Genomic DNA, 21,388 nt, shown 5'->3' with positions numbered 1-21,388 from the left:
TTTTATAAGGGGTTTCCCCTTTCTCTTGGCTCTCATTCTCTTTGCCTGCCGCCATGTAAGATGTGTCTTTTGCCTTCTACCATGATTGTGAGGCCTCCCCAGCCATGTGGAACTGTGAGTCCATTAAACCTCTTTTTCTTTATAAATTACCCAGTCTCAGGTATGTCTTTATTAGCAGCAGGAAAATGAACTAATACAGCGCCCAACTCCTTTTGGCCCAGAACTTGTGAGAAGAAATCAGGAGAAAGAAGAAAAGGAGGTATGGGGTCAGATAGGTACAACCTAGTCTTTCTCTTGGCTTAAACCTGGAGAGGTAGAAAAGCATACATGAAGCTAGCAGGGGGTGCAGAGGAGACATTGGCCTCCTTCACCCACCCCCACGCCCACTCGCCACCTGGGATGCGTCTGCGTGGACTTGGCAGGGAAGCTTTGTTGACAGAGGGAGGTGCTGGGGCTAGGCTTTCCAGAGCTTGATTGCCATGGGGCATGTTCAAGACCCAGAAGTAACAAGTCAGGCTGAGAGATTGCTGGATGGGTCAAAAACGACCAGTCAGGTGGTTCAGAGAGAACTGTCCCGCACCTGCAGCCAGGGAAAGCTTCTGAGGGTTCACCAACTCAGCAGCCAAATGACAAGTTCCGCACACCACCAGCTAAGCCAACAGCACACAAGTGGGCAGGGGCCTTGCCTGAAGACCAGAGGAGGTTAGGACATAGTCTCCAACTCCACATGCACCCCCGACCACCCACTTCCCAGAGTTACAAAGACCCAGTTACAAAGACCCACTTCCCCTCATAGACCCAGACTCCAGCCCAGGGAGAAAAGCTGGGAGAGAGGGCTATCTGCAAAATGGATTTACTTTATCATCAAAAGACTGGTCATCTGTTGAGGGACTGTTTACGTTATTAGCTAGTTCATTTCTGTTCCCATTGGCCAGCTGCAGGGGCTCTGCCAAGAGGCCAGTTTACTTATAGAAATGACATTTTCTCTGCACATCTGCGATGTGAGTTAAATCTGCAACTTCATTTCACCTGTAGGCACTAAGACAGTAGTTTCCAAACCTGGATGCTCAATAGAATCCTCTGGGGAGACTTTAAAATCTACAGATTCTGAGCATCATCCTTGGAGATTCTGACTCAGTTGGCTGGGTGGGTGTCAGGCCAAAATCTGTCTGTAAAGCTTCCAAATAAATACAGATGGAAGCAAGATCTTCTCTTTTTTTCTTTTTTCTGAGACCAAGTCTTGCTCTGTCACCCACGATGGAATGCAATGGCACAATCTCAGCTCACCGCAACCTCCACCTCCCAGGTTCAAGCAATTCTCTTGCCTCAGCCTCCCGAGTAGGTGGGATTACAGATGCCCGCCGCTGTGCCCAGCTAATTTTTGTATTGTTAGTGGAGATGGGGTTTCACCAGGTTGGCCAAGCTGATCTGGAACTCTTGATCTCATGATCTGCCCGCCTTGGACTCCCAAAGTGCTGGGATTACAGAAATGAGCCACCACACTCGGCCAAGATCTTATTTTTTTTTAACCTATCAGAGTGTCAAAGATGACAAAGATTGACAATAGTGTTGATCATGGTGTGGGGGCTATAAATAGAGATGCCGTTTTGAGGGAAGCAATTTGGCCACATCTATCCGTTTCTAGGTATTCACCCATGCAAGCAAATGACAAATGCACCAGGATATTCATTGCATCATTATTTATAATAGAAAATAAAGGGCTAGGTGCGGTGGTTCACACCTGTAATCCCAACACTTTGGGAAGCCGAGGCGGATGGATCACCTGAGGTCAGGAGTTCGAGACCTGCCTGGCCAACATAGTAAAACCCCGTCTCTACTAAAAATACAAAAATTAACCAGGCGTGGTGGTGCACGCCTGTAGTCCCAGCTACTTGGGAGGCTAAGGCAGGAGAATCGCTTGAACCTGGGAAGCGGAGGTTGCAGTGAGCCAAGATCACACCACTGCACTCCAGCCTAGGTGACAGAGCAAGACTCTGACTCAAAAAAAAAAAAAATTAGCCAGGCGTGGTGACGGGTGCCTGTAATCCTAGCTACTCAGGAGGCTGAGGCAGGAGAATCGCTTGAACCCAGAAGGCAGAGTTTGCAGTGAGCCGAGATCACACCGCACAACAAGAGTGAAACTCTGTCTCAAAAAAAAAAGAAAAAGAAAAAAAGAAAAGAAAACAGTTGGAAACAACTTAAATGTCCATTGGTGGGGGAGCTGATTACGTGAAATAGTGTATTCATACAACAAAATATTCTGCAGGCATTACAGAAAAGGAGATATATGTAGGTATAATTACATAGAAAGGTAATCATAATACACTGTTAAACTGGAGAAAAAGAAATTTGCAGATTAATAATATATACAACATGAGTCAATTTATGTGAGGAAATCTACATTCACATACATATTTACAAATACATAGAAAATTTGTCAAAAAAACACACTCTAAGTTATTCTTCATCATGTCCATGGGGAGTGAGATTCCAAAACTGAAGAAAACAGTACAGCTTTACCTTATGGTCTTCATGTTTACTTTATATACTTCTGTACTGTCAGTTTATTATGTGTTGTTAAATAAATAAATATTATCTTTAAAGAACATTTTTAAAGTTTAATCAAAGAGAATTCAACCCTCTCTGGGTTCTTCTGATAATCATCAAAGCATGTGAACGGACCCAAAGCAGCTCACAGACAGACCGGGCGCTAACCACTCAGCCCTCACAGCCAGGCGGCTCAAGTCACTGGGCAGCAGCAGACTGAACTGTGCTCAGATATTGAACATTAACAAGCAGGATTGATAGCATAACAAAACCCAAGGGAGGGTGCACGTTTGGATCACTTGCTACAGACTTGCTTCTAGAGCAGGAGATCCGACAGCCCCTGCCCAGTTGTACCCACTCAAGACACACTCAACTCTGCACAGGCCAAGGGCACACAGGGGCCTGACAACAAAGACTCCAGAGTTTCAACAGAACTCAGGCGTTTCATGACAATACACAGCTGTGCCTTGTTGGCATCAGGAGAGCACAGCTGGTGAGCCTTTAGCAAACAGGCAAGAGGGAGGGAGAGCAGCTACTCCATTGTTTAACTTCACGTCTGCTGAGTGTATCCAAATCCTGGAAACACTACCTTTCATCTAAAAGGACTCCCCCACCTCCCATCTTGCCATGATCTCCCAGGTGACAGTTACACACACACACACACACACACACTCTTACCTCCTCATTCTGATAGGCAGTCACGGCTATGAACTGGGTTTCAGGGAAGGAGCAGTTCATTACCATTCGATGGGCACTTCCAACACGCACTATGTGAACCTGGGGTTCATACTTATGCAGAGAATTCAACATTATCTGTTGAGGCAGGAGAAGAGAAAGAGGAGAAAAGCAAAGCCCCGTGTATCGCAGGTGATAAACGAGCCAGCATCTCCAGTTGGTCCCAAGCTCAGCACCACCCCAGTTAGGGACACACATTTCAAATCCTAGGCCACCTGAGCTGCCACCACACCTCTAAGAAACAAATGAAGGAAATTTTCCAGAAGCTCCAGGAAGCATAACATTGAAGCCTTTACAAGGGTGAGGGGTGGGTTGTCAGAGAGGAGTTATTCTTAAGAGTTTTCCGTTTTCTGACACAATCTTGGCTTCCTTTTTTCCTTCCCCTATTTTCACACAACAGTGTGGATTTCAATCTATCAAAATATATTGTTTGCCTTTTTTTTCATTTGAGGAATCCTAATAACTCAAAATGCTGACAATGGGTGTATTTTCCAAGCGACAGAAGAATAGTGAAATCTGACATCTGATGGTTACATTCTCTATGAGTCAAATGAAAGGTGTAATGACAGTCTCCTGCTGTGAAATCTGGTAGGCAGTAACAATTCACTGTTCAATTTCCCGTTTTAATAAGGAACTGGAAGCTTCTGAGTACCACACAGACTCAGGTAGTGTTACTCTGGACACATGAACTCCTATGGTCCCTGCCATCTAAGCACAGAGATCAGAGAAGGGCCACATGGGCACAGGGTGGGAGGCTAAGGGAAAATCAAACACGCAGGTGGGGAGGAGAAGAATCCAGACCCTTTCCTCCCATCCGTGTCTCCAATCCCCAGAAACCGCCTACATTATAGAAAGTAACTAACAACCTTCCATAGCAGACTAGTATTCACAATCCTAACACAGAAAACAAGACGAAAAAACCCCAGATGCTTGTTTACTCTAATTGGAGACCTGAAATAAAACCTTCCTTGTTTAAGAAAGGTTTGTTTTGATTTTTTTTTCTGAAAAACCAAAGCTGATTCAATATTCTATTGATAATTATCATAATGCCCAAGTGGAGGTAGTAATTATTTCATTTAGAAGCAGCTTTTTATGAAGGTATTTGTCTATTGCCAGCATGCCACTTATACTAAAAAAGGGGAGAGGGACTAACAAAACCCTAGTACCCACAAACATCTCCCTCTCAGAGCTGGGTAAAAAGCACAGCACACAAGACAAAACTCTGAAAAGGGCCCCAGTGATTAAGTAAACCACTGCTCTCTCACTCTCTTAACATCAGGAAGTCCATTAAAAACTGAAAGCACCAATTAAGAGCTGTTTATTCTTGTTTACATTTGGACTCCAGGGAATAATTGGCTTCTGTGGGAGAAGAGGCTGGTGAGGACACCTCTAATTGCCTAAATGCACCCTTGATATTTCTTGATTGGTGTTGTGGGGAGGCTGGAGCGGGTGGCCAGGCCTGCCCGCCTCATTCATACCTGCCCGCCTCCATTGAGCTTGTTGGTCAGCTTCACTTTGCTGAAGGAGATGGGAGCTTTCATCCAGTGGGCCCCAAAGTTGGGGGAGTCCGGGTGAATGTAGACGCAGCTGTGGCTGGAGACCTCTGGCTTGCCAGCGGGCACCCATTCCCCATTGACATACTTCCAGCGGTGACTGTCCGTAGGGACAAAGTCCAGCAGGAGGGAGTACATGGCATTGGGGTCCAACCCCGTGACACTAATCTTTAGGACTGGAAACATCCGTCTAAAAGGAAAGGGAGAAACTTAGCCACAGGAGGGACGTTAGAGGAACTCTCACCTTGTCCAGGGACCTCTCAATACTGAGGCCTTCCATGGAATGCCCTGTGAGGAGGCCAAACAAACAGGGCCCAAGTCCACAATCCCAATGCTACTGGAGCTTCTTTTTATAAATGAATTTAATACTAAGATTTCACTTTAAAACATGCTCCATTTTAAAGTCTGAAAACCACTGATGGAGTCATTTGACACAACAGGAACCTGAAGCCCAAGATGTGTCAAAGGCCACATCCCCACATAAAGCTTTCTTCAAAGATTTCCCACTGGCACACTGATGCCACGGACCAGCCCTTCCCAACCTCATAAAGAACACTATAATAGTAATCGCATGTATAGCCAAACATGCCAGCCTGGGCAACATAGTGAGACACCCCCATCTCAAAAAAAAAAAAAATTAGCTGGGCATGGTAGTCCCAGTTATTCGGGAGGCTGAGGTGGGAGGATCGCTTGAGCACAGGAGTTGGAGGCTGCAGTGAGCTGTGATGGTGCCACTGCACTCCAGCCTGGGTGACAGAGTGAGATCCTGTCTCAAAAAAACAAAAACAGGGTTACATGGTAAAGTAACTGAGAGGAACTCTTAACTGTACAAAGTGAGACCAGTTCTTTCCTCCAGGATGCCTCAGGGCCTTTAACATCCCCTTGTACACCATGGGACTTTGAAGAAAGTGTGGGAATGTGCACACCCTAAACATATGTGACAGTGGGATTATCATTTAGCTAAGCATTTTATGAGAATCTGTGTCCAAAGAACACACTTTGAGACACGCAGATCTAGATTCATCGATCCTTCTTCTACATGCTAGAATAATACAAGTTTAATAGTTTCATACAAGAACAATACAAGTTTACTCTCACAAATATTTGGAGAAACTATCCAAGTAGCTGGCTTATAAGTCTAGAACATTTTCATCATCCCAAAAAGAAACCCCATGGCCATTAGCAGTTACTCTCTATTCCATTTAGACTTCTTTTTTTTTTTTCAGACGGAGTCTCTGCTTCCTGGGTTCAAGTGATTCTCTTGCCTCAGCCTCCAGGAGAGTAGCTGGGATTACAGACATGCGCCACCATGCCTGGCTAATTTCTGTGTTTTTAGTAGAGACAGGGTTTCACCATGTTGGCCAGGCTGGTCTCAAACTCTCAACCTCAGGCAATCCACCCGCCTCAGACTCCCAAAGTGCTGGGATTACAGGTGTGAGCCACCACACCTGGCCTCTATTTAGACTTCCTATCACCAGAAAAAAAAAGCAGAGAGAAGTAGTTTCTGCCTGCTAGGCAGGAGAGAGGCAGAGTTGACGTCCTTTGTGCTTCCAACTCTAAAGTCACTGCCTAAGGTAAGATTCTGGAGCCAAAGCAAAGCCAGGCCAGCCGAAGGGCTTGGGTGTAATGGTGATACAGCCAACAGTTACAGAGCACTCACTAGGTGCCAGTGGGAATAAGCACTTTACATGAACTAACTCAGTGAGTTCTTCACAACAACTTTATGAGGCTGTGTTGGTGTGTTCAAGGAGAGAAAATTAATTTAAATGGGAGACTAGGACAAGTATATAAATTAAGTAAAATTTCTAGGGAGAAAAATGCATCAGATGATGCATTCCAAATCCAGGTCTTCACTGAGAACTTCATTATCCACCTCAACACTCCTCGTCCCTTAATGAGATGATTGCACTTTTACATTAACTAAAATGATACGCCTCCTCTAGGGAGGCTGCCTGTGTGATGTAAAATCTTTATGTTGCATTTTCTTTTGTTCTTTCTTCAATAGAAGGATTATTGTCTTATTTTCTACTACTATCAGATTAAACAATTCCCTTTTACGATATATTTTAATGTTTTCAGTTATCTTAATAATATTGGCCAAGTGTAGAAAACAGAAGGATCCTGAGAACACAAATGCCATTTGCAAAGAATCATAAAAGTGAGTATCAGAAATGATGCTAGGGATTCTATAGGGTTATTCTGACAGCCAGCAGTCAGACCTGTTTATATGAGGTATACAGAGACACGGTCTCTGTATTCTGGTCCAGTGCTTCTTCTGAAGTACTAAAGTTTACTTTTTATTTTATTTTAAAGAAAACACAAGAGTGGCATGTGTATAATTGTCATTTTGCATACTAAAGTTAAAAAGTACCAAAGGAGTTTAAGACCAGCCTGGGCAACATGGCAAAACCCCATCTCTATAAAAAATACAAAATTTAGCCAGGCATGGTGGTGCACATCTGTAGTTCCAGCTATTGGGGAGGCTGAAGCAGGAGGATCACTTGAGCATGGGAGGTCGAGGCTGCAGTGAGCTATTATCACACCACTGTACTCCAGCTTGGGTGACAGAGTGAGACTGTATCTCAAAAAAAAAAAAAAAAAAGTACCAAAACTTTTCTCAATAAGACTATATGGTACACATAAAAGTAAGAGAAAAAACATATAATGTATTACTCATGCACTAAACTGCCAGAATAATGATGCAATTGTTCAAGCATGAGAGCATGGCTGGTGTCTTCATGATAAGAAATGTCAGGATGTTTCATAAAGTTCTGACTTATGATTTAAGAAATTACTTAATGCTAGACACTTTCATTTGTTTTATTTTTATTTAAAAAGTTTCTGACGGTGTTGCCCAGGCTGCTTTCAAATTCCTGGGCTCAACTCCTCCCTCAGCCTCCTAAAGTGCTGGGACTACAGGTGTAAGCCACAGTGCCTAACTGCAAGATTGTTTTTCTAGTGATAATAGTTATCATGCACAGTCAGGCCTCCGCATTCCCACGGTCTGCATCTGTAGATTCAACCAAATGCAAATTGAAAAATTTGAAAAGAAATAATACAGCAATAAAACATAATACAAATAAAAACAATACAGCATAACTATTTACATAGCATTAACATTGTATTAGGTATTATAAATAATCCAGAAATAACTTAAGCATATGGGAGGATGTGCATAGGTTATATGCAAAATATTCTAGTTCATTTTATGTAAGGAACTTCAGCATCCTCAGATTTTGATATTTGCAGGGGCCTGGAACCAATCCTCTGTGGATGCCAAGGGATGGCTGTACTGAGTTTTACTCTGCACCTAGGACTTTGCATAGGTGAATATTTCACTTAAGTGAAATATAACTTAAGTCTTACTTCACCCACAAGGAGGTTATTATGCCAGTTTTATAGATGAGGAAACTGGGACTTAGAAAGCACACATTACGTTACATTCACCACTCCTTTTTTTTTTTTTTTTTTAACTCTGTTTTCCTTTCTTATTAGCTTCTCAAAGCCTAACATGGTTGAGCCACAGTGAAAGGAAAAGTCCCCCTCAATGTTTTCCCAAATCTTAATACCTAATTAGAGATTTATCTGCCCATTTGACAAATGGTTTTTTAGTACCTGCTCTATGCCAGGAACTGTTCTAGGTGGGGATTCAATGACAAAAATTGCAGACCCAGTATCTTCTTGCTCATGAAGCTTACATTCTAACAAAGAAGTCAGGCAACAAAAATGTCAATAAATTTTTGTTGTTTCTTTAATGTATAAGATCATTTGGGGCTGGGTGTGGTGGCTCATGCCAATAATCCCAGCACTTTGAGAGGCCAAGATGGGAGGATCACTTGAGGCCCAGAGTTCGAGACCAGTCCGGTCAATTTAGCAAGATCCCTATCTCTATTTAAAAAAAAAAAAAAAAAGATCATTTTAAATTGCAAGAGTGCCATGAAGGAACTAAAATGCATTGTGTCACAGAAGGAGACTAAAGGATGAGAAGCTACTTTAGTCTGATCTGAACAGGAAGTGACATTTGAGCTAAGACCTAAATAATGAGAAGGAATGACTCATGCAAAATGTTAGAGGAGGTGCACTTAGAGGCAAAAGAAATAGCAAGTACTGTGACCCTTAGATTTAAATAGCCCCACTCTATTCAGAAACTAAAAGAGAAGACCAAAGTGGCTGAGGCAAAGTGAAGGGAAAATTCCAATTATTAGCCTCACTGCTAATAGGTTAGAGTGCCCTCTTCTTAACTCTCTCAACTATATTATGTGAGGTCTCATAAAGAGTGTAGCATGACTTTTCATTCCAGAATAAGAAAATGTGTAATGGCTTTCCATCTTTCGTGCTATGGTCAGAGCTGTACCTGATATTTCAAAGAAGCCATGATCAATGAAAAGATGGTTAACATCATTAGCCATCAGAGAAATGCAAAACCCAAACTACAGTGAGATGCCACTTCATGGCCACTAGGATGACTGCAATACGAAAGGCAGACAATAAAAAGCATTGGTGAAGATGTAGAGAAATTGGAATCCTCATACATTGCTGACAGGAATATAAAATGATGCCGCCACTTTGGAAAATAGTCTGGCAGTTCCTCACCTGGTTAAACATACAGTTTCTCAATAATCCAGCAATTCCACTCCTAGGTATATACACAAGAAAAAATGAAAACATAGTTCCACGCAAACATTTGCACACAGAGGTACATAGCAGCATTATGCATAATAGCCAAAATGTAGAAAAACCCAAATGTCCATGAAGTGATGAAGGATAAATAAAATGTGTTATATCCATATAATGGAGTATTTGTCAATAAAAAAGATGAAGTGCTGATACATGCTACAACATTGATGAACCTTGACAACATTACACTAAGTAAAAGTAGTTGTTCACAAAGGACCACGTATTGTATGATTCCCAGGATATCAAATGTCCATGATATGAAATAGGTAACTCTATAGAAACAGAAAGTAGACTAGTGACTGCCAGGGGCTGAGGAGGTGACGGCTAAGGGTGCAGCGCTTCCTTTTGAAGTAATAAAAATGGTCTAAAATTAACTGTGGAGATAGATGCACAACTCTGTGAATTACTGAGAACCACTGAACTATACACGTCAAATGGATGAGCTGTATGGCATGTGAATTATATCATCATAAAGTTGTTAATAAAAACAAAGAAGTCGCGGTGTCTTGTCTCTTAGAAGGAGGACATATCTGGGAAATGGTAGAATGATTAATTGCTCTATTTTCTTTGGTATTCCATTTGCCAAGAACTTTATAATTTTTTTGTTTTTATCACTACATAAATAAACTGAGAAAAGACATGTATTTTTAATCCATTCCCTATTTTAATACATTTTTTAATACATTCCCTATTATGGCAATGAGGAATAAATAAAAGTCAGTCAACTTGCCTAAGGTCTTGTAACTGGGACTGGAACTAACCCTGCCTCCAAGCCAAGTTCCCCTCCTCCCACCCTACTTTCCCCTCTTTTGTCTCACAATGACAGGGATGCATTATCTAGGATCCAGTAACTAACTGATCTGTGATTACCACTCATGATCAGGCTCTATTTTCAGGAATGAACTGCACTTCCCATCAAGGTGATTTTTTCCCCATTGTTTTTCCTAGATGTAACTAACATAGAGAAACCCAGAGTCTGAGGGATAAGAAATATGTAAATCAGTCCCTAAGTGACAGCATAACTTCGCTTAATCCACCCTGGAGAGAAAGCCTCCTTGGAGACAAAGAGAGGAAAATGTGGCAGGGTAAATAAGCACTCCTCAAGAAAACGACACCTGAAGAACCACAGGTGGTTGGGCTTTGCCCATAAACTGTTTGGCTTTTATTATGGGACCAGCTTTCCAGTTTTATTTCACTGACAGGGAATCTCCAGAAGCCAGTGCTGCTGGAGCAGGCTATGAGAAGTGAGGTTTGCAGGAAGAAAGGGGGGCAGAGATGAGGCAGATTTTACAGGTGGGGGAACAGCAGAGATGGTTAAAAGCAAATTCAAAAAGTTAAACTTGTAAACACTTTCCTCCATCTCTCCACAAAACTCTACTATTTATCAAATACTCATCAGAACTTTCAGAGGGGTGTGTGTGTGTGTGTGTGTGTGAGAGAGAGAGAGACACACACATGGTGCATGGATGCTGACATTTATATGAAGGTGAGCAGGCATAAAAATAGCAACAGGTGTCAATTAAAGATAAATAAACAAAGGGAAAAAAGAACAGCATTAGGGAAGCAAGGTGGCCCGGTTAGCGGCAGATTACATAAATGCATATGATCTTCTTGAGTTGTAATTTTAAAGTTCAGAGAAAAATACTCATGGGCTATAGGGACATGGAAATATACTGGCCTGATATGCAACCTTACTTTTCTCCTCTCTTGTACTGCCCTTACTGGAGACTATGACCATCAACTCGGTGGCACTGCACCAATACCCCTTAATCACTGAAAATTTAAACTTAGTAATTCCCACCTCTTATTTTATGATAACAAGAAATATAGCATTTTCGCCTTACGTGAAAATGTTAATGTTACAAGTAAAGAAAACAAAAGCAAGAGATTTGATTTTTTTTTTTTTTTTTTTTTTTTTTTGAGACACAGTCTCACTCTGTTGCCCAGGTTCGAGTGCAATGGTGTGATCACTGCAACCTTGACTTCCCCAGGGTCGGGTGATCTCCCACCTCAGCCTCCCAAGTAGCTGGGACTACAGGTAGGTGTCACCATGCCCAGCTAATTTTTTGTATGTTTTGGAGAGACAGGGTTTCTTCATGTTGCCCAGGCTGTTCTAAAACTTCTGAGCTCAAGTGATCCACCTACCTGGGCCTCCTGGCTAACTGTTTAAATTTTCTGTAGAGAAGAGGTCTCCCCACATTGCCCAGTCTGGTCTCAAACTCCTGGGCTCAAGCAATCTTCCCACTTCAGCCTCCCAAAGTGCTGGGATTACAGACATGAGCTGCCATGCTAGCAAGCAATTTAATTTATTTACCTCTGAAGTCTGAAATGAATTCTTTCTGCAAACTAAAGTATAAGTTTCCAGCTTAAAGGATGGACATGAAAGGAAATACTGGCTGGATACACTAGAGATGACTCAAATGAGCTCTAAGGAGGTCTTATAGTTATTACTGTTATATCTAAAGGACTATTAACTACAAATAACTAAAAGTTTTCCATTTTAAAAAGAGAGGGAGGAAGAAAAGGAGGAAAGGGAAAAGAAGTAGTAGAATGGGGGAGGGGAGAGAGGGAAAGAAAAGGAGGAAGGGAGAGAGAGAAAGGAAGGAAAGAAAGGAGGCCAACATCAGGCTCCCAGTTTCTGGAGATAATTCCATGTTTTTCAGGGAAAAGCTTTTCTCTTTACAGCTTCTGATCAATGTCAGAGGCAAGCTTCCTATTTATATATATGAAAGTAGATCTCCACTTGACAATGAGTCTTTTCACTCTTTCATCAGCCCATCTTATGCTATTGCAAGATTTGCTATTTTAATGCAGAACAATGACACCTCAAGTGTACAGGAGTTGTCACCCCAAACGATGCTTTTTTAAAAAGTCAAGGTGACAATGTCAATGAAAAAGGGCCCAGGTCACAATGTGAATGAAAAAGGCTAGGACTGGGTAATCACACCAGGAACATTCTTCTCCACAGGGAAGGGCCACAAATCTACCTGCACCAGGCGTGGGAGTCAATGTGGAGGGCAAGGATCTGAAGGAGACACAGAGAGTCTATAGATATAGGAGAATGAGTAGAAAGGAGGCATTGAGGAATAAATGGTTAGGGAGAAAAGAAAGAAGGAAGAAGGGAGTAAAGAAGATGAAGCAAGAAAGATGTCTATATTCACAAAGGTTAAGTGAGACTAATGGTTTAATCTGAGAAACTAAGAAGTTGGGAGTAATTTCAGACCAAGTTCATGCATTATTAAGTACATCAATTTCTTATGGACTTGTCTTCCCTTCTTTAATCAAAGTATAAAGGGAACTTTCTATCTCCTGGCAAAATCTTGACCCTAAAGGGCTCAGAGAACTTAGGAGAATTTAAGAAAAAGATTTCATTTACAGGAAGAGGGAGGACAGCAGGACATCCACAGATGAGAATAACCAAGTTTGCCACAATTAGACTTCTTCTACAAATAATATTGTTCATGTAGCTAATATTAAATGACTTTAAAGATGAAGGATTTTGTTTTGCTTTTTAAAGACAAGGTCTCACCATGTTGCCCAGACTGCTCCTAGGCTCAAGGATCCCTTGCCTCAGCCTCCTGCGTAGCTGGGACAACAGGAGCAGACCACCACGCTGGGTTAATGTGAAGTATATTACATTTTAAATATAGTGGAAAATTATATAGGCAATAAAAGGCAAGATAAAATTTTTCTTAAATGGTAAAAGTGCATTCCAATGTAACATATTAAATTGGAATTTATAATGGTTTCAGAAACTTTTATTATTTATTCCTTATTGAAATAGATGAACCATATATTTACTTGGTGATTGTACTTATTTTTACCATAATATATAGCCAATTTGACAGCCAAATCAATAGCATGAGGCTAGGTATTAGTGTGATTAGTATCCAGTAATACAAAGAATAATAAGCAGAATGTTCTACCTATTGTCAGATAAAATAAACTTTTTACAGTTGCATCTTTGCCCATCTTTAAAGGGCAAAAGATTAAATCCAATTAAGAATTTGGGGTAATTCTGTGAAATTAAAAATATGTTTTATGTTTTCTTCTATGAAAGAAGCTAAAAATAATGTGTAAATACAGGTCAAGAGAAGGAACAACTATAATTACAATAACAAATATTAAAAGCAATAAATTTATATGAAATAAGTATGGAACCCATTTTGAGAAAGAAAATATAAAAATCAAGCAAGGTTGATATTCCTGCTACCGGTATAATCGCAATTTCTTGAAATGTCCTAATTCAGGTATGGCTTTCATTTTAGAACACATTTTAATGCCATGTAACAGTTCCTGAGTTCACAACTCTCCAAGATTGACAAGAAATAGTTCATTTTCTATACTGTGCTTCATTAAAATATAGAAAACCAAGATATCAGGAATGGAAGCATTTTGCACAAGGACAAAAGCCTGACAGAAAGAAGTTCAGATGGCCTTGTCTCTTCTTTATTATCAGAATTCTTTCGAGGGTGTCATAATTAGAGTTCAGCCAAAACTAAGCCTACTGAAAATGCCTTTCAGCATTTTGTACTTTTGTGACCATGTGTATGAAAATATATGTGAACATCAGCTGAATGTTGGAGCTAGTTTGGCCAAGCTGCGAGCAGTGAGATTTTGTTTCAAAATATTTGCATCTCCTCTACGAAGTGAAATCTTCTAATATTACCTTGACAGCCCCTTAGCAGACTAGGTTTAATAGAATCTGAGAAATGCCAGCAGAGATCAGTTTCAGTTAATCCCTCAATTTGTTGCACTTAGGGGAAAGAAGGCATCTTCGCTTCTCTAAAGCAGTATAATATGTTTTCATTCACTATTACTGCAACAGCTTTCACATCATCACAAACACACACAATCTCAAATGAACACTCACCACAAACACACACGGGGAAGCAGGTGAAGTGATAGGCAATAGTTTACATTTGCCCGTTTGCTTCCACTCTTCAACTAGTCAAACATTTCTGGCAAGTTTGCTGTACTTAGGAGGAGATCATCCAGCTTCCAAATAAAGTTGTCTTTCACCTTATCTGGACGGAGTTGGGGCTCAGGTCTGTGATAGGGTTTGCAGCTAGTCACAAATTAATATTATTTTCTGACATTTGAGTCCATTTTCCCATCCCAATGGAGCATGCCCCCCACTTTATGGTAATTCCCCAGAATTTCTCCATTTAAAATGCACATAAGACAGGTGGCTTCATCCTCTGATGATCTCAGAGAAATTAATTAAGTTGGCTGGAGGAAAGCCACTGGAGACAGTCGTTCCTGTAAGCATGTTTAATCAGATCCCGCCGCCTCTGAGTGAAGAGCGGCAACCTCTTCAATATTCAAGGGGTCTCATCTCTCCTGCCAAGCCCTGCCAGCCCACGCAGGGTGGCAGATAAACTCACCTGCCATTCTTGGTCACAATCATCTCATTAGTGACTTCCTTGAATCTCTGCCAGAGAGGTGCATCCTCCAGGATGATCTGAAGTTGCTTCTCTGTAGGGTCGCCTTTTTCCCTCCCTGCCTGAAGCTCGCTCTCCACCACATTGAGCAGATGAGAAACAGTGCCATCGCTGGGCTTCCGAGTGCCCAGCTCACTCATGGCCATAGGCACTTCTCGAACTTTGCCGAGAGCCGTTACCTACCTTGCCTGCTTCTAGCTTCTTACTTCCCTCACTTGCCTGCTTTTCAAACCCACTTGAACAGGGCTTGGGGAGTGCAGAGAAGACACCCTGGCTCTTGCCTAAGCTCCTAGGATGGCACCCCTTAAAAGTCTCCACATTATACCACCAACCTGTTAAGCTTTAGTTGGGGAGCGGGGTGGAGGGAGGGGAGAGGTAGGGAAGAAAAAGCCCTCTCTTAATTACTCATTGGATCAGGTGGGAGAGAGCCTGGCTTTCCCATTGGCTGCCGTGCACAGAGTAGACATTTAAGAAGAGTACTCCATCCAAATTATCAGGCTTTTATCTTGTTGTACCTGAAGAGGTCTAATCGGTGTATTGAGGACCATTTTCCCATTAATTAAAATTATTCCAGGCCCAGACTGCACTGTCAGGCAAATCATGTTTGTGCATAAATCATGACATGTGGCACCTATAAAGAAAAGGGTCCTGGGGAGAATCGACAAACTTGATGCCAACCCAGGCTATAAGCTACTCTCCAGCATCTTAGATGAAGGCTCTGGAGAGAAGCATATATGGAAGGTCCAAGGCACTGTGCCAAGAAACATGACTACTGCACCAGAGAATAAAGGAAGACACTCTGTGTGCCACTGCTCAAGGGTCAGGGCTGGGGAGAAAAGAAAAGAGCTCAGGACCTCTTTCTCCCAGGGTGTCCCCTACTCATCATCTCTCTCCTGAATGTCCCAGACTTGCTCACACCCCACTCATCTCAAGGGCCCTGCTCACCTCCTACAAATGGAGCTTTGAATGCTGTCCCTCCTCCCTAGAGTCTAGAACCCCAGTTTTTTGTTTCTCTCTAGCCTTTGCCAGAGGGAGAGAAAAAAAGCAGCTAGTATCATATTAATCTCTCTAAGGAACACTCTGCCCCCAGTCAGTGAAAATAAGCTTTTTACATGATTATGCAGAGCAATTTCTATCTTTGGTCCAGAAAGGCATTATTGTTTTCTCTTTTGACAATTCATCCTTATTTTGGCATTCCAGGATGAATCCCATATTCCCTGGGAAGAAACAGTAGTAGAAAGCTTTTCTTTTGCCCTCAACACACAGTACTAATGGCGAGTGAGTGGGCAGTGGGTGGAAGGGACAAGAGCAGAGGAAGCTCTACCTCCTCTAGTCCCCAGCCTTGAGTAGAGCCTGGGGATTGCGAGTTTTTCTCATTTCAATACAAAGTAAGAAAACAAGAACAAAAGGAAAATGAACCCAAAAAGGTAAGATGAAGTCAGGGTAAGGATGACAGAAAATGTATTCAGGGCCTCCTGGTGCTATATACCTATGAAGCATCACATACAGCAAGGAACAAACAGAAACGGCCTGCGCCTTTACAGAATTAACCATCTGATGGAGAAAATAAATGATATAAAGTAAACAACAACTAAGTAATTATCAGTAGTGATAAGTCTATGAAGACTACATAAAAGGGTGAAGTGGTCGAGAAAAATTTGTGCCCAGCAGGGTAGGGAACACCAGTTAGGTGGAGTTGTGTAGAACAGCTTCTCTGAGGAGGAGACATTTCAGATGAGACCAAAAGCTCAGCAAGGATGTAGTTGGGGAAGAGCTGGCAGAGTGCCAAGCTGAAGAATTGCATATGAGAAGCATGGCTTGAGCCAGTAGAAATCTCCGGGGAGGCCAGTGTGACCAGAATGTGGTGGTAAAGAGAGTAGAACGAGATGTTCTTTAAGAGAGGGCCAGGTCAGATCACGGGGCCTTAGAAGTCATGATGAAGATTTTGGATTCTCTTCAACATGAGATAGGAAACAATTGGAGAGTATTAAGTAGGAAAACAGCATGATTTGCTTTGTATTCGCAAAAAATCTAATTGATTTGTGGAGAATAGACTAGGAAAGGGCAAGAGCTGAAGTAAAGGACAAATTAGAGGCTATGATAGCAGTTCAGGCAAGAGCTGGTGATGGCTTAGCGTAGGGTAGTGGCAGTAGCCAAAAAATGAAGTGTATAGGTTCTAGATACACCTTAGAAGTCGATATGACAGAACAACATGAGGGACAGGATGTGGGGGTGAGGGAGAGCAGAGAACCGAATGTCTGATGGGAACAATTATTAGGTGGCAGGGCCATTTACTGAGATACGGAAGGTGAGGGAGGTGGAAGGGTAGGCAGAGGTACAATTTGGTTAGGAGACTCAAAAATTTCCATTTCATACAGTTAACATTGAAAATAATGTGGTAGGCTGAATAAGGACCCCCAGTAAAAGAGGCCCATTTCCGAATCCCCAGAACCTGTGAGTGTATTACCTCACATGGAAAAAATAGACTTTTCAGATGTGATTCAGTTAAGGATCTTGAGATGGGGAGATTATCCTGGGTTATCTGGTGAGCCCAGTGCAATCACAAAAATAAGAGGGAGGCAGGAGGATCAAAGTCAGAGCAAGAAGATGTAAGGACAGATGCAGAAGTCAGAGGGAAGAGAAGATGCTACACTCCTGGCTTTGAAGATGGAAGAAGGGGCCAGAAGACATGGAATGTAAGAAGTCTCTAGAAGCTGGAAAAGATAAGGAAATAGATTATCCTCTAGAGCCTCCAGAAGGAACATAGTCCTGCCAACACCTTGGTTTTAGCCCAGTGAAACTAACTTTGGGTTTCTGATTCCCCAAACTGTGAGATAATAGGTTTACATTGTTTTAAGCCACTAAGTTTGTGGTAATTTGGTACAGCAGCAATAGGAAACTAATGCAAAGACTATTAGGTATATAAGTGGAGATTTTGAGAAGGCACTGCTTAGAACTGTGATACAATTGTGGCTCTGAGCTTCCAAGCAGCCAATGCAAAGGGGGGGAATATAATCTGGCATACATTAAACTGTGTCCCTAAAATAAAAGCAAGCCTTGACCTGTGAGAAATTTCCCCCATAGGTCTTTATAAGGAAAACACTGTGAGATACAGTGAACAATGTCTCCCCAGTCTACCAGTAAGATAAAAATCCTTCCTTCAAATAGTTTTACAATCTAGAAGGGACAGAAAGACATGCTTGAGGAATTCCAATACAGAAATGTGAAGTGTTCTGAAGCACCAGTAGGGGAGAAATGAAGAAAAAACACAACTAAGACTGGAATATGACAAGGATGACCACTTACACTACTGTTATTCAATATAATACTAGAAGTTCTAGCTGCAGCAATCAGACAAGAGAAAGAAGTAAAAGACATCCAAACTGGAAAGGAGGAGGTCAAATTATCCTTGTTTGCAGATGATCTGATCTTATATTTGGAAAAACCTAAAGACTCTACCAAAAAACTATTAGAATTTGTAAACAAATTCAATAAGGTTGCAGGATACAAAATCAACATACAAAAATCAATATAGCACTTCTATAGGCCAACAGTGAACAATCTGAAAAAGATATCAAAAAAGTAATCCCATTGACAATAGCTGCAAATAAAATAAAATATCTAGGAATAAACTTAACCAAAGAGGTGAAAGATCCTGAAAACTATAAAACATTGATGTAAGATATAGAAAAGTACATTAAAAAGTGGGAAGAGAGTCCATGTTCATGGATTGGAAGAATCAATATTGTTAAAATGTCCATACCGCCCAAAGCAATCTACAGATTCAATGTAAGCCCAATCAAAATATCAATGACATTCTTCACAGAAATAGAAAAAAATCCTAAAAATTTATATGGAACCACGAAAGATGCAGAATAGCCAACGCCATCCTGAGCAGAAAGAAAAAAACTGAAGGAATCATATTACCTGACTTCAAATTATACTAAAGTGATATAGTAACCAAAACAGCATGGCACTGGCATAAAAACAGACACATAGACCAATGGAACAGAATAGAGAACCCAGAAATAAATCCTACAGTTAATTCATTTTCAACAGAGATGCCAAGAACGTACATTGGAGAAAGGACAGTCTCTTCAATAGATGGTGCTGACACAAACTAGAAAACCTAAAAGAAATGAATGAATTCCTGAAAACATACAACCTCCCAAGATTGAACCAGGAAGAAATTGAAAGCCTGAATAGATCAATAACAGGTTTCAAAGTTGAATTAATAAAAAAATTTGCCAACCAGAAAAAGCCCTGGGCCACATGGATTTACAGCTGATTTCTACCAGACATATAAAGAGCTGGTACCAATCCTACTGAAACTATTTCAAAAAATAGAGGAGGAGGAACTCCTCCCTAACTCATTCTATGAGGCCAGCATCATTCTGATACCAAAACTCGGCAGAAAAAAGAATCTTCAGGCCAATATCCCTGATAAACATACATGCAAAAATCCTTAACAAAATACTAGCAAACCAAATCCAATTCACCACAATCAAGAAAGCTTTATTCCTGGGATGCAAGGTTGGTTCAACATACATAAATCAATAAATGTGATTCATCAAATAAACAGAACTAAAAACAAAAACCACATGATCATCTCAATAGATGCAGAAAAGCCTCTTGATTAAATTCGACCTCCCTTCATGTTAAAAATCCTCAACAAACTAGGCATCAAAAAGGAACACATCTCAAAATAATAGCCATCTATGACAAACCCACAGCCAACATCATACTGTTGGGCAAAAGCTGAAAGCATTTCCCTTGAGAACCAGAACAAGACAAGGATGCCCACTCTTACCACTCCTATTCAACACAGTACTGGAAGTTCTAGCTGGGGTAATCAGGCGAAAGAAAAATAAAAGGTATCCAAATAGGAAGAGAGGAAGTCAAACGATCCTTCTTTGCAGATGATATGATTCTATACCTACAAAACCCCACAGTCTCTGCCCAAAGGCTCCTAGATACGATAAACAAATTCAGCAAAGTTTCAGGACATAAAATCAATGTACAAAAGTCATTAGCATTTCTATACACCAACAACATCCATGTTGACAGCCAAATTATGAATACCATTCACGATAGCCACAAAAAAAAAAAGACTAAAACACCTAGGAATATGGCTAACCAGGGATGTGAATAATCACAAGAATTACAAAACACTGCTTAAAAAAAAAAAAAAACAAAGATGATCCAAGCAAATGGAAAAATAGTATATGCTCACGAATAAGAATCAATATTGTTAAAATGGCCATACTGCCCAAAGCAATTTACAGATTCAATGCTATTCCTATAAAACTACCCTGATTTTTCACATTTTGAAAATATCATTTTAAAATTCATCTGGGACCAAAAAGGAGCCCAAATAGCCAAAGCAATCCTAAGCAAAAAGAATTAAGCTTTAGGCATCACACCACTTAACTTCAAACTACACTACAAGACTACAACAGTAACTACAACAGCATGGTATTGGTACAAAAGTCAACACAGAGATCACTGGTACAGGTTAGAGAACCCAAAAAAAGAAACCATATGCCTACAACTATCTGATCTTCAACATAGCTGACAATAGCAAGCAATGAAGAAAGGACTCCCTCTTCAATAAATGGTACTGAGATAACTGGCTAGTTATCTCAATCTTCTCAATATGCAGAAGATTGAAACTGGACCACTATTTATCACCAAATATAAAATTCAACTCAAGTTGGATTAAAGACTTAAAAGTAAAACCTAAAACTGTAAAAACCCTAGAAGAAAACCTAGGAAATATCATTCTGGACATTGGCCCTGTCAAAGACTTCATGATGAAGATTTCAAAAGCAATTGCAACAAAAACAAAACTTAGCCAGGTGCAGTGGCTCACACCTGTAATCCCACAACTTTAAGAGGCCAAGGCAGGTGGATCATTTGAGCCCAGGAATTCGAGACCAGCCTGGCCAACATGGTAAAACCCTATCTCTACAAAGAATACAAAAATCAGCTGGGCATGGTGGTACATGTCTGTAGTCCCAGCTGCTCAGGAGGCTCAGGTGAGAGGACTGCTTGAGCCTGGGAGGTGAAGGTTGTAGTGAGTCAAGGTCATGACACTGCACTCCAGTGTGGGTGACATAGCATGACCCTGTCTCAAAAAAAGAACAACAACAACAACAACAAAAAAGATTAAAAGTGGGACCTAATTAAACTTAAGAGCTTCTACACAGCAAAGAAACTATCAATAGAGTAAACAGGCAACCTACAGAATGGGAAAAAATAATTTGCAAACTATGCTTCTGACAAAGGTCTAATATCCAGTATCTATAAAGAACTTAAATAAATCAACAAGCAAAAAGAAAACTTTATTAAAAAATGGGCAAAGGACATGAACAGACACTTCTCAAAAGAAGACATACAAGCAGCCAACAAGCATATGAAAAAATGCTCAAT

General features: G+C 41.0%; 1 protein-coding gene across 1 annotated transcript in view; it reads right to left on the bottom strand.

Annotated features, from left to right (window-relative positions):
• TBX19 (T-box 19) overlaps positions 1 to 15,130 on the bottom strand; it is a 43,047-nt gene extending 27,917 nt beyond the window's left edge. The window contains exons 1-3 of the mRNA XM_011979930.1: positions 14,900 to 15,130; positions 4,761 to 5,025; positions 3,226 to 3,360 (exon numbers count right to left, since the gene is read on the bottom strand). Of these exons, the coding sequence (XP_011835320.1) occupies positions 3,226 to 3,360; positions 4,761 to 5,025; positions 14,900 to 15,102 (603 nt within the window). The 5' untranslated portion in view covers positions 15,103 to 15,130. The remainder of the gene's footprint in view (positions 1 to 3,225; positions 3,361 to 4,760; positions 5,026 to 14,899) is intronic.
• Positions 15,131 to 21,388: the final 6,258 nt, after the last annotated feature.

Source organism: Mandrillus leucophaeus, unplaced genomic scaffold, assembly GCF_000951045.1.
Source record: "Mandrillus leucophaeus isolate KB7577 unplaced genomic scaffold, Mleu.le_1.0 Scaffold207, whole genome shotgun sequence".
Classification (NCBI taxonomy): Eukaryota; Metazoa; Chordata; class Mammalia; order Primates; family Cercopithecidae; genus Mandrillus; species Mandrillus leucophaeus.
The sequence above is the reverse complement of the archived record's forward strand: the minus strand, read 5'-3'. Positions and strand labels throughout refer to the sequence as shown.